The 14145-nt window shown below is 34.5% G+C and overlaps 1 protein-coding gene across 1 annotated transcript; it reads right to left on the bottom strand.

Moving 5' to 3' along the window:
• Positions 1-6099: 6099 nt before the first annotated feature.
• Positions 6100-8851, bottom strand: LOC145167718 (homeobox-leucine zipper protein HAT4-like). The gene is made up of 4 exons (XM_079086954.1): positions 8275-8851; positions 7688-8013; positions 7501-7580; positions 6100-6818 (listed from the first exon to the last, which is right to left on the bottom strand). Exons 1-4 carry the CDS (start codon positions 8534-8536, stop codon positions 6443-6445), a joined length of 1044 nt encoding a protein of 347 aa, XP_078943080.1. The 5' UTR covers positions 8537-8851; the 3' UTR covers positions 6100-6442.
• Positions 8852-14145: the final 5294 nt, after the last annotated feature.

The raw sequence follows: 14145 nt of genomic DNA, 5'->3' as shown, positions 1-14145 counted from the left end.
TTTATGTTATCCAAAACACAATCATGTTTCAGCCATATATACTCAATAGCAATTTAATTTGTTTAGACACACTAAACCACACTTTAAACACTTCGAAACCAAAGAACAGATCAGTTTTTGGTTGAATTTGTTCATTTTGGGCTATGCAATTCCCATCTTAAGTCTATTTTAACCCCAAACTTCAAATGACAAGAACTTCCTTATACTGACTCCGTTTTAGGTGATTCTTTCACTTATGCATACTATATCAACATGGTTGCATTTAAATATCAAAAGTTAGTCATTTAAACTTAATTAGGTCTTTCTTTCATAGTCTCAAACATCGTCTATCTGCTTACACCTTAATTGTACTAAGTCATCAAATTCTCCCAAAACAATACGACCTTTCATAGTATGATTTTACCAACATACACAAGAGTTTTTATTATACAACCAACTCTTTTCAAAGAAAAAATATACCATGGTATAGTGATACAAATTTCCAAAATGGTATGTACCAAGCTCTCATCCCTTTAAAAGATTCTATCCTTGGAATCATTTAAGAACAAGTAAGGGTATTTTGGACTTAAGCTCTTTCTCATGTTATCAAGTTACGACCGCACTTCTACATATTTTGTAACATAACACATGAGATACATTAAGAATACTCTAAATTTCATTTGATAGCTCTAGATGAAACATAATAACTTCTACCCTTTTAATCTCTAAAAGGGTTTGATTGATCAAGGACTCTATCTGCCTATTTTTTGAAGTGGATAATACATTTCCACGTGAAAACTTTTAACATCACTATGTCCCTGACCTTAAATTTACAACAACTATTGACGTCTATTAACAATTCATTTTTGACGTACTTGAGTTACTCACATGTGTTCACAAATATGTTTAATATTTACTTCTCTTTTTTCTACAATTTTTGAAGTCCACAAGAGGCTTTTCTCCTACCTTAATTCAACGCATTGATGTACTACATGATTTACTACCTACTAATGTTATTGGATACTCAAAAGTATCTTGAATCCCATCTACCCCTGAAAGTTTCTCCTATCTGAGAATGATTGTATCAGCACTACATATCTACGAATATGAATCTGTCCCTTACAAGGTTTTAAACCTTGCAAAATTTCATCAAATAAATTCATGTATCTTACCATTCTTTCTCTTTTCAAAAAATTCATGGCTTTACCACTTTAATTTACGTCTCCTAAATCATATCAGATAAATAACTGGAACCTTTTGTTCATGAAAACACAACTCAACATGTCACTCCTTTCCAGTTCCACACACTAACCATCATGTTGGCTTTACCGTAATGATATAAAATCTCACAATTATAACTTTTCAATAATTTCATCAACCATGCATAAATAAATTTTCAGTTTATACAACTAAATTTTAAACCACGAACTAGATACCATTCTGCTACCACCTATAACTTCCTTGATGCCTAAGCAATCACTCATTTCATTACTCTCTAAGAAAAATCATGTCCAATCTCATCTTGCCCTAATACTTAAAAGAAACTAAAACCTTTATCCTCGGTTAAAGAAAACATTACTGAATGGGGAATGCCAATGGAAGATGTAAAAAAGCTTTATGATGAACACCATCTGATGGTTGTAAACAAACAACTCCTAGTACATGATGACATATTTGTTTGTAAGATGGCACTGGACGAAGGGAGTCTTTAACTGCAAAAGACATTAATTGAGAAGTACAACTCTATGATCACCAAAAAGAAGATGATGGAAGAAGTGAATAATAAAATTAATCTTTCAAAATATATTGATGTGTTCACTTGAAGGCATTCTGATTTTCCAATTCTTAAAATCAGATGCACCAAACATAAGGAACAAAAGATGCTTCTAGTGCATCTGACTAGAAGAGATGATTTTGTAGAATACCCTGAGAGAGTAATTGTAACATATCTTGTTAATTATGGGTACATCGAGTGGATTAAGTTGGGTAATAGTCAAAAGGGCATAAATGGATTCATTCTTAGGAGCTTAGGATGATATTAGATTTAATGATCAACAAGGCTCAAAACTTAAACCTTGTTATAGTTGATACTTATTACTTTTCATGCTAGTGCAAGCTCATCGGCTACTTTTCCAAGAAAAAAGGAGAAGAGTTAAAGAAAAACATGCTAACAATTTGCTTCCATTTGGATCTTTCATGATTAACAACTCTCGTCCAATGTGTGTTAAAGCTGAAGAGTACATGTTAATTCATGAGCCTGTAGATGGTATGTTCTATAGAGATGTGAATAAAGTCATGTGCTTCATAAGAATAGATGAGATTCCTAATGATCTAACATCACATATGTTTTAAATTTTATCTGAGAGAAGGGTGTAGAGCATAAGAAGTCATTGAAGGTTTTCATTACCTTTTGTCCTTTAAATTGGACAATAGAAAGGAGGAGTTGAAGCCTATTGATTACAAAGTGTATCAAACTTGAAACTATCAACGAAACTGAGAAGTTAGAGCCTGGGAAAGTAATGTGGTGGGGTGATAAGTTATTTTTAAAGTATGTTTTGACATCATCAAATTATGGAAAATTGTTAGATCGAACCTATGAATTTGATGAATGTCAAAGTACTTTGATGACATATTACTTCAGTGTATACTTATGTTATGAAGTTATTCTTAAAGCACCAGCATGAGTATTTCTTTTGCTGCAATCCCAAATATGAAGTATTAGTGATTAGGATCAAATTATATAATTTTTCTTTGATTTGTGTGGATTTGTTTATATCTTTTAGGTTAGTATATGTGTTATGGTATGGTTTGTTATTTTGGATGTACAAATTGACTGTAATCAAAAACCTCCGTGTGAGAAATATATTTCTTAATCATAATAAGTGTTTGATTAAGCTTTGTGATTTTTTGAGTAGTTATTAATTGTTATTTGAAATTATGTGTTTGTGCGATCCAGCACCTACTTAGCAAAACTATTTCTTCATTTTTCAAGCTTTTTAAGATGTTGACATATAAGAGTTTCAGGAAGAAGTAGTCCACCACCACCAAGAATGGAAATTAATGCATTATTTGTAATAAGGCTAGTAGGTATGTGAGGACCCTCATTAAAGGATCTCTATATATGTTTATCCTTTTTAATTTGTTTTCCATTAAGTTTTTCAGTGTTCATATTCTTCCACTGTCAGTATAGGAGATCTAGTAGAACATCATACATTTTTAGAGATGTTTATAGAATACATGGCTTGTAAATTATGACTAGACAATTTTTAAAGATTTTAAACAATAATGGTGTATATAAAGAGTTCTTTCTTTTCTCCTCTAGAAATACATGAAACCATGGTTTCTTACAACTATAATTTAGAGTTTGAAATACAAAACAATCGTTTATGATCTAATACCAATTAATTAACATAAAATATATTAGAATAGTTGTGCAGAATATTATTGACAGAATTTATTGTTGGATTAAGGTGTCTAAGCTCATAACTAAATTGGTATATACTTGTAATTAAAAGCAGAGTCATTTTTGGATTGCCCTCATAACCAGAAGTAACTAGAAATTATATTAGGGGATAGAGGAAATGATTTGTTAATATATTATATGATTAATATATTAATCATATTTAAATGGAATTAATTACTAGATTAATTAGAATTAATTAAATGTCCAATAGTTGAATTGTAATTGTTTTTAATTGAGGAAGGAAGGAGAATTCTAGAACCCATATAGGGGTGTACGGTTTTTGAAGGGTTCCGGAAGTTTTCTGGAAGCATTCTTAACTGATAAGGATTACCATATTTGAATAGATAAAATAGTATTATTTTATTATTGAAATCTAGGGTTTCCCTTATGTCATCTACATTATAAATAGGACCCCAAGGAATGGAATTTTCATCCATGCTCTTCCCAAGAGGCTCATAGCCGAAATTCATCCTTTATCCTCTCTTTCCTATTCATTTTACAGTTTCTAGGGCTTTGGTGTGATCCATTAGAGGCATCATACTTTTTGTGCTTGCTTTCTGAAGACTAAAAGGAAAGGATTCAAAGAGTATTGTTTGATATAACAATACAAAGGTATGTAATCCTAATCTTATGATTTTCGAATATAACTAGGGTTCTTGTGTTTCATAGTATGTTGTTATTAATTGTAAAGACATAGATCCTTAGGTTGCATGGACCCTTAATTGTTAAGAGAAATTTCGCAAGTACAATAATTTTGTAACCTAAAAATTCAATCATCAACAACATTATGAACTAAGAACATATGAAAAATATGAAAAATAAAAGCAATATGCAGTAGATCAGTAGTATTATCCAAAAGTGTAACACATACAAACTCTTAGAAAATCTCACACATATTACACTATGAGAGTTGATTGTTTATAAGGGAATATTCATGGGATCTAGGGGACATTTAGTATAAAATTAATATCAAATAAGATTTCCATAAGATCTCTTCCCTAATGCAATGTGAATTATTAAAAATGATACAAAAGACTTCTCTTAGGATACATATTAGATCACCACCACTTTGAACATATAACTTGTTGGGTTATGAGGGATCTTTGGCCATAAAAGTGCACAGTATAAGCAATAAACACATTTAACCTCATAAATCAAAAGACGAATCAAAGGTTCAAACAGTTCTAATTCAATAAAACATAAACAGAAGAAAAAAAAAACATACCCTTGTAGTCCTTTGAAAGCTTTGTAGATTTAGACGGAGAGAGGATTGTTAAGACTCCAAAGTGAAACTCTTATGTCGTAGTCGCACCCAAGAAACATATCAACAACCATGACATCTCTAGATCTGATGAACACACTAAAGACCAAAACCCGAATATGGAATCGCCGCCTATGCACTGTGTAGCATTGGTTACGCGTCATGTAATGAATTTACCCGCCGCGTAGGTGTGACTACGCATTGTGTAGCAGGCAAAAATCGAGGAGAGGGGAGAAGCTAGAGCAAGCACTGAAATTATGGCTAAAAGATCGGTCTAAATTTGGTTATGTGCTTCTCTATTTATAGGGGAAGCTTAGGAACTCTTATGGGATAATTACTTGGTCATTAAGTAATTATCCATAATTTTGGTAATTATCCTAAAAATCTCACTTTCAAATCTTTATACTTAAAACCTTTAAATCTACAAGTTTCTCATAAATTAATTAAACCGTCAATTACTTAACAAACTAAAGTCCAACAAAACCCTTATGTCATTTGTTGCAAAAATTTGCCATTGCATGTAACCCAGAAAGATTTTACAATTAATAGTAATATTATCAACTGTTGTCATTATAGTGTTCGAATTGTTCATCACTGCAAAAGACTTAACTTCTGTTGAGTGTTACTTTTGGGTTCCAAGAAATACTTTCTCTATTCTTTTTGTCTAATTAGATAACGAACATTTGGAATCCATTATAAATGTGATCAACGTGTGATTTAAACAGGTTGCTATCAATATATTCAACATGATCTCGTACTACCACCTTAAAAATTCTACTAAGAACATTTTAATATAATACATATTTCCATTTTAATATGAAAATAATATAATTAATTTGAATATATTAAATCAATCTGATACAATAAGTTAATATATATATATATATATATATATATATATATATATATATATATATATATATATATATATAACCCTCATAATTGATATGATTGTATATTGGATACATTTAATTTGTATTCATGGTATAAAAGAATAAAGACTCCGATATGTCTATGAATGATTAGTTGCTTTCTAACTCATTATTGTTGATGCTATGTGGGGAACGGTTGCACCCCACATGACTATAACTTGGCCATGTACATTCCATTAAAATTTTGGAATTAAGTTCGCATAGGTATATGTGCAATAAATATTTTTCTTTTCTAATATCGTGTGTTTGAAATGGTAAATCTAACTTTTGTATTTTATCCACAAATTAATTTCACAATAACGACAAGTCACTAAAATGTCAAAATAGAAATGGGGAATATCTTCCATCACTCATACCCAACAACACTATCGTTTCTTATACAAGTTGGTAGATATTTTGATTTTGAATTAACCGATAATGATTTAAGTCATTGAAATGAAGTAATGATGAGATGGGCAGGTGCATAAGGAACACAAACATATTTTAATAGTAGGAAGTATGTACATATCAATCATGTTATCCTCAAACTGTGTGGTCCCACATACAAAATGGCATGGGGGAAGACACAATATAGGCATATCATGACTCATGACTAAACTTAGATTCTAAAAGCAAACCATCAAAATCCAAATAAATTAAACCAAAAGAAAAACACCAACACAAATACAAAACCAATTCCCACATTGTCCCCCTCCCATTCCTACATCAAATCTTCACTTTAATCCAACCAAATCATTCCCTTCCCATCTCCTCCCATCAATCTCACATTTCCCTACTTATACCCATATGAAGGGTAATTTGGTAATTTCACCATCTGGGATGGTGTGCTTCATGCGGGCGATGGGGTATGATGGTGGCTCGTGGGAGGAATGGATTGTTTTGCTTTTGGTGGTTGGCGGTCATCGATCCATGATGGAGGGCTTTAGGGAGGCCAGTTGAACCGACTGCAGATGATGTGGCGGCCGCAGATGAGGATGATGATGATGATGATACCGCTACACGCTCGCATTGAGGGCACATTGTCAATGTTGTCGGAGGATTCATGTTCATGTAAAATTGTGGAGACAATTTAAGAGCTCTTAGCTCGTTGACTTCCTTTTGCAAACGTCTGTTTTCCTCCGTTAACGTATCACAACAACGCTTTAAATACTCACAATCGACCTCGGTCTGCTTCAACTTCGTTCTACAAAAATTCGGTCATATATCTAAATATAACATTATTAAAAAAAAAATAATAATAATAAATAAGGTATAATTTCCATGAATTTGATGAAACTAATAATAAAAAGAAAATTTTGGCATCGAGGTCAAATCTACCAATGTAAAAATGTCAAAGTTGTCATTATTTGGGATGAGGCACTAATTTCTTGAAAAGATAAACTCATCGGTACTAAATGAGTTGACTTTATATCACAATTTATTTGGTCTATGACTAATAAAGACATCATATTAATGACATTTCACACCTTTTATTGGCAACAAACTGTAAATAGCAAAAACCCACCAATATTGTTCAACTAAATGTACAAACTCATGATGCATGTACTACATATCCCCATGATGTGAGGGTACCAATGTACTTGTAGTCGATTACTCAATTCTATCCACTTGTATCACATGCATCGATGGATGTACTTAATATGAGATTTTAAGCTTAAATAATAATAACATCATCAAAACACTTTAGAGTCACTAAGGTACAACTCTTAATGCATGAGTAGTACTTGTCAATAATACTACTACAGTCTTAAGAGAAAAAGTGGTTAGTTTAGGAGTACTATATGGATTAATGATGGTACCATATAACGACAACCTAAACATTGTTCATTTCCGAAAATACCCTCAAGGAAAGATTAATTCCTTACCTAGCCCTTCTGTTTTGAAACCATACTTCCACCTGCCTTGGCCTCAGATCCAGCTGTTTTGCTAAGGCTAGTTTTTGCTTCTAATAAAATTCAAAAAAAAAAAATCAGAAGAACAGCTCAACAGCACGGACTACATTTAATTAAAATGCCCTTGATGTTGAATTAAATTACAAAACATGCCACTAACCGGATTGAGAGTGTTGTGCTCCTTGAATGTTTCTTCGAGCACGGCCGCCTGATCCTTTGATAGCCGGAGCTTCTTCCTCGCCGCCGATGCTTCTCCACCGTCGTCGTCATCATCACCACTGATCCCGTGCGAGCTTGATTCTCGCTCCGCCTCATTCTCCTCACGCTCGACTCTCTTCCCACTCACGCTCGACACCGTGCTGTTCGGGGAGGAAACCAATGCTTCGTCGTCGCGCTCCGCCGTTAACGCCACCAGAGTTGACGTCGACGGGAGCCGGTTAACGTCTATTCCTCCTCGTGAGTAAGATCTCGTTTCCGCATTCAGATCTGCAGTTCCGATTAAACAGCAAAAAACTCGTGAGACTTTTGGATTTGGTTGAATCTGTACGTGTACGCGTGCGTGTGTATGTGTGTATATGCGCGCCTTATCTCGGCATGTGTGTGTATCCACACACATTACGTGCATCGACGTGTTGTATTACATGCATCGAAATTTGTGCTTACACAGTTTCAAACCGCTTCACTAGAATCACGCAGTCACAACAAACAGTTTCGTTTTGCACTACATGCATTGAAACTTGTACTTACCAGGCGGAAGAACAGAAGAAGATGAAGGTGCAGCATGATTGATCATGAACGAAAGCTTCTGATGATTCGTCGCAACATGATGCCGTTGTTGAACAAATGACAAAGGAGTAGAAGGCAACAGATTCAACGGAAAACGTGTCGCAGTTGCAGTCGCACCGTTCGAACTGGCAACAACCGTCAGCGGCGGCGGTGGTGGCGGTGGATAATTTTCCGAGCATTTCAAACTCAAACTCAACCCCAAACCATCATCCTTTTCACCCATTTTCTCTCTCTAAAAACTTTTCTCTCTGGAAATCGTTGATGGGATATGGCAGAGGGACAAAGTAGAGTGATTCTAAATGGGTTTTGGTTTTTTCACTGCCTTTTTATTTCCCTTTAGCTGATTCAGAGCTTAATTCACTGTGCACTGCTCAGAGAAACCATCAGCACCACCTATATGTCTACATATGTATATATACATACAAACATATATATCTATAGGATGAGAGAGAAATAAGGTGGTGATATGTGCAATCATGAAATGTGTCAGGGGTGGCTCTATTGGCACAATGATGATGATGGGATTGAGCTTTGGCTTTTGCTTCAGCTTTTGCATGGAAGAGAGAGAAAGAAAAGAGGAGAGAGAGTGAGATTGGTGTGAATCAGTAAAACTTTAAGTTGGTAAATGCTTTATACAAGCCAGTAAATTTTGTGTTTAAAAGATAGATGTATCAATGGTTGTACTATGTGCATTAAGTATTGTATGGTAATTTGGTAGTGAGAATCTTGGATATTGAATACGGGTGATTTTGTTAACTGTGGTTGAGTTAGGTTGACTGAAGGATTGGTAAAGACTTTCCTTTTAGCTAGTGTAGTCACCATCCCCTTTCTTCCTAAATAAAAAAGATAAAAGAAAATTGAAAATACAAAAACAGACAATTTTCTCTTGTCTTAATTTGGAATTTTTTTAATTCGGTTATTTATATGTTTATCTATTGTTCTGAAATTAAACTATTAACTTTTACCAATAACGGTTTTAATAAGAAATAAATCATATTTTATTAATAAATAAATACTTCATTTTAGAAATGTTTTATCTACCATTAGAATTATCACAATCGTTGATTTTTCCGATCCATTGCTTCAAAATAGTTTTTACGTTATTACGTAGTTTAGTTTTGGTAATTATAAAAATGTTTTAATTCAAACTAGAAAGGTTACCCCCGTTATGCGGGGGCCAGAAGCTTTCAATGTTGTTTCCGAATTTATAAATATGACAGACATAGAAAGTGCAAGGATGAAAAGTCTGGGCTTTGCCCCGGACAAAAAATGTAAAAGTTTTGACTGCAAGGACCAGAAGTGTGAAAATGGCTAAAGAATTAAAGGGGTAGGAATTAGCAACTTTTTAGAAAAATGATCAAAGTTGTCAAACCGTTAAAGTTTTATGGCCAAACTTTAAATATTAAAAGGTTCCAAAAAAATGTAAAAATATTGATTGCAAGGACCAAAAGTGTCAAAATGGGTAAAGAATAATGACCAAAGTTGCCAAAAAACATCCAAATTTAGTATTCCTAACTTCCAACAATAATACAGGGACCAATTCTGCCAAAAAAATGGGAAGTTGAATGGAACACAAACAAAAGGACATGAATAAATTAATTAAAGAAGTACAGAGACCGGATATGTAAATCAAGGGACCAAACTTGGACAAAGTATCCTAAGTTTACTATTCCTTTCTTCCACAACTTTAATATATATATATAATAATCAGAATCGTTAGACTTTTCCAATCCAACATATTAAAATTGTTCTCAAATTTTACATGATAATAGTTATTATTAAACCAAATCTAAAAGTAACATGTTGAATAAAAAATATTGGAAAATGCAAAATATATTTTAGTTAGACAAATCTTCAAAAATTGTCTCTGGTTTTCTAAAAAAATCGAGTTCGGTCCTAAATTATTAAGTCATCAACCTTGGTCTAAATTGTTTCAAAAAAATTTAATGTTTGGTCGTTTTGGATAACCCCGTCAGATTGGAGAAGTTAACTTCCCTCACATGCTCTACACGTGAGGGTGTTTTCGTCAATTCAGTTGAGCTCCCTTCTTTATAAGCTTGCAACGACTTTAATTTCTAAACCATCTTCTTCCTCCTCTTCTTGAATTCTTCTTTCCTTGTGCTGAACTTAAGAAAAATGGTGGTTTGCAGATGTAGAGCTCAAGCAATCAAGGTGCAACATCTCAAAAATCAAGATAAAATTTTTATTTTTGAAACCAATCCAAAAACCATAAGTGTTTACAAATCATAGTTTCTAAAAATCATAACATGAATCAGAGTATCCCAAAATCATAATCTCATAAAAATCCATGATGATGTGCACGATTAAGTCTTCACATTGCCCCTGTCCTTTGAGGTACCTGAAACCATAACAATCAAAGTGTAAGCCATCGCTTAGTGATTTCCCATAAAGTACCACACACAACCAAACAGATAACAGCATGCATATATGACCCTTCAACCTTAATAGACTGTCTCGTAGGGCCTACAACCTATATGGACCACTCTTCGGGCCTCCGGCCTGACTGGACCGCCTCGCAGGGCCTACAGCCTATCCGGACCGCCCCGGGTATCTTGGCATTTGCACAAAGCAGGATCGTCTCAACCCAACCAAATTATAACATGTCGACATATACAGTAACATTCAATAGCCAACAAGTACATGTAGTCATACAAATCTATCAATATAACAGATCTCTACAACATAGCAACATCCTATATACCAGGATACGTAACACAACCTAGTGGTTCGGCATTGGTGCCTTCGACCCATGAGTACAATGAGGAAAACTCACCTCAATGTCTGAAAGATAGTTGATCTGAATGTTTCTCCAAATACCAGCTGTACGGGTCACCTGTACAACTCACAGGGGCCAAGACTCAATCTACTACTCAAAATATCCCAAATGACCTAAAGTCAAACAAGGTCAAAGTCAACGGTCAGAAGTCAAAAGTCAACTCTAGCTGGTAGCCATGTCATGGTCATCCTTGGCCACGTCGTGGCTGCTAAACGACAAAGCTGACGGGTTTCTACCCAGTCGTTACACCGTGGGGACTGGTCTGGACAGCTTAATCCATTAAGTCATTTTCCTATGACTCTAAGAGCTTCAAAGCTCAAATATGGCCCTTCCCATGATTTTGATGTTGGATTAGTGTCTAAGTCTGTAACTATATTTGGTATGTACTTGACCCGAGTGTGCATGGTCCTTTTGGGTTGCCTTCACCAAAGCAACTTGACAAGGTAATTTGATATGAGAGAGAAGATATTATGGTTTATTAATATATTATAAGAATAATATATTAAAGGATAAATCATATTTATTTAATTAGTATTAGTCATAAATTAATTAGGAATTAATTTGGTGACTAAAAGAGATTAATTAAATAAAGGGGTATAAACTGTCAAATGTGTGATAGTTGAGTTTTGGGCTGGGAAACCTTATGGACTAAGGGGGAACGAAATTATGTTGAGGGATCATCATATTTTCGTCCAAGGGCCTCATTCCAGAAGGTTCCTTGGGCTGCTTGGTGGCTAAGCTATCCATTAGGGTTTAGACTGAAACCCTAGCACCTTACAGTATAAATAGATGCCCTATGCTTCAATTTTAGGCCACTTGATTCCAAGGGAAACCCTAGGGCCGAAATTAGCATCCTTCCCCTCTCTCTCTTAATTGCCTTCTTGCTTCAAGGTGTTTGTGAGCCATTAGAGGCACTACAATTGTGGTGCTTGCTTTCAAGAGTTCAAGAGATCAAGGAAACTAGTTGTTATTGCAATATAACAACAAAGGTATGTCTTCTACACTTCTATATGATTTTCGAAAATTATAGAAGCATGCTAGGGTTTATTTTGTGTTCATATAGTTGTATGTCTTATAGTGAAAACATAGATCCAATTAGGGTTGCATGCACACATAGGATTGTTTGTATAAAACCTATCAGTGGTATCAGAGCCTTTGGTTTTTTGTTTTCAATTGGATTTGATACATATTATGAATTTGACAAATTAGGGTTTATGGCAAGTAAACCCTAAGGCTTGATGATTTTCGCAAATTAGGGTTGCAAAACCCTAGTTGGCGATTTTGATAGGGTTCTTAAACCCTTTTGCCTAGCCTCACATTTTCGAAATTAGGGTTATGAAACCCTAGGGATTTCGAAAATCCCTTGCCCCCCAAGACAAGATCCCAAAATTTTAGGGATTTGGATAATGCCATCTTTGTGATTATCAACTTAATTGTTTAAACTAGATAATTGAAGATCTTGAATTATCCTTTCCATAAATTTCGAAATCTAGGGGATAAAAAGGATTAGGATAAATTAATTGTTTAATTTTATGATAATCCTTCATGATTTAATAATTTAAATTAATTGTTTAATTTTGATAATTAATAAATCAAAGATTTTTGGTGTTTAAAATTTTAAATTAAATTGTCTAATTTTCGAAAATTTTAAATGCAACAAAGACACTAGTACTTTAAAATGTTTTAAAATACACCCTTATACAATTATGATATTATAAGATTAATTATTATATATATGTATAAGAATAAGCTAGTCTTATCGCTAGTAGGCCTCATTCACGAAGCCAGTCTATAAGGTGGGTATAAGGTTGCTGCCTATAAAATGGCGCTTAATGGATGTACACTCACATCTACCGCTTGCTTGACTGGTGGAGGGTCGTTAGCCGAACGGATAGGATAGGGCACTTAATTCCTCATTATAAGTATAATGGAAATATTAAAGTAACTACATTGTTTTACAAATTCCCACTCTTAGTTACTTTAGGGTAAAATGTGAAAATGATGCTATTCCATGGAATTACACTTTGTACCCCTGTCAAACGTTAGTGGAGCGTGCGTGGTTAACCAGCACACTAATTTGGGATTGACATTGGTGACAAAGGGTGGCTCGATGTCTTATCATAGATCAATGGAGCGTGCGTGGCTAACCAGCACATTGATTAGGTGATGAAGACATTGAGTGCACCATGATAATTCGCATGGTTATTCACAAACTTGTTTGCGATCCTCGGCATCCCAGTCGCAAATTTGAAGTGCATATCGAGATTTAAACATGCCATTGAAATGTTCAATGAATCTCAAAAGAAATCTAGGAATTTTCAAATACATTTAAAACTTAACCTCTTTCGTTTTTCATGGTGAAAATTAGTGAATCGTCATTCACTTACCTTCAAATTATTTACTTTTAGATTACGGCATCCCTTTTCTAAGTTGTAAATAATGTTGTTGGATCCTAGCCCTAATTTCTCATGTGGGTGTTTAATTAGGGATTCATTCTAATCAAACTTTGTTCCTTTCTATTTCAGATGTCAAACGCAAACGCAAACAACAACACTTCTGGGTCATTCTCGCTGATGAACCTGTGTCAAAAGGTGACATTTGATGGCTCGAACTTCAACGAGTGGATGAGATACATTCGCATGATAACTCGTTATGAGGACAAAGAATATGTCCTAGACGAGAAGCTTGAAAGGATCAACCCAGAAGAAGCTACTCCTGAAGAGATGGCCGCCTTTGAGGCCCACTAGCGTGATGCAACGAAAGTTCATTGCATCATGTTGGCCACCATGAACCTCGAACTCCAAAAGTCCTATGAGGACATGTATCCATATGAGATGCATCAAGATTTGCTGGACAGGTACCACCAGAGCGCGAGGCAAGAGCGCTATGAGATCATCACCAACATGATCACCGCTAAGATAGGGAGTGGAGAATCCCTAACTGCTCATTTGCAAAGAATGCAAAGATATGTTGATCGTCTTCTCAAACTCAATGTTAAGTTTGATGAGGATTTGGCTATCGACATCATCCTCCAC

Source organism: Lactuca virosa, chromosome 3 (genome assembly GCF_052849685.1).
Source record: "Lactuca virosa cultivar CGN04683 chromosome 3, Lactuca_virosa_CGN04683_v6, whole genome shotgun sequence".
Lineage (NCBI taxonomy): Eukaryota > Viridiplantae > Streptophyta > Magnoliopsida > Asterales > Asteraceae > Lactuca > Lactuca virosa.
Note: the sequence above shows the minus strand (reverse complement) of the source record. Positions and strands in the feature narration are given on the sequence as shown.

Excerpts from the sequence above, each read along its gene's own strand:
- LOC145167718 (XM_079086954.1), bottom strand. The coding sequence starts at position 8,536 with ATGGGTGAAAAGGATGATGGTTTGGGGTTGAGTTTGAGTTTGAAATGC. Across the intron at positions 8,014-8,274 it reads TTCTTCTGTTCTTCCGCCTG|ATCTGAATGCGGAAACGAGA; the intron begins GTAAGTACAAGT and ends TCGGAACTGCAG. Across the intron at positions 7,581-7,687 it reads AGCACAACACTCTCAATCCG|AAGCAAAAACTAGCCTTAGC; the intron begins GTTAGTGGCATG and ends GAATTTTATTAG.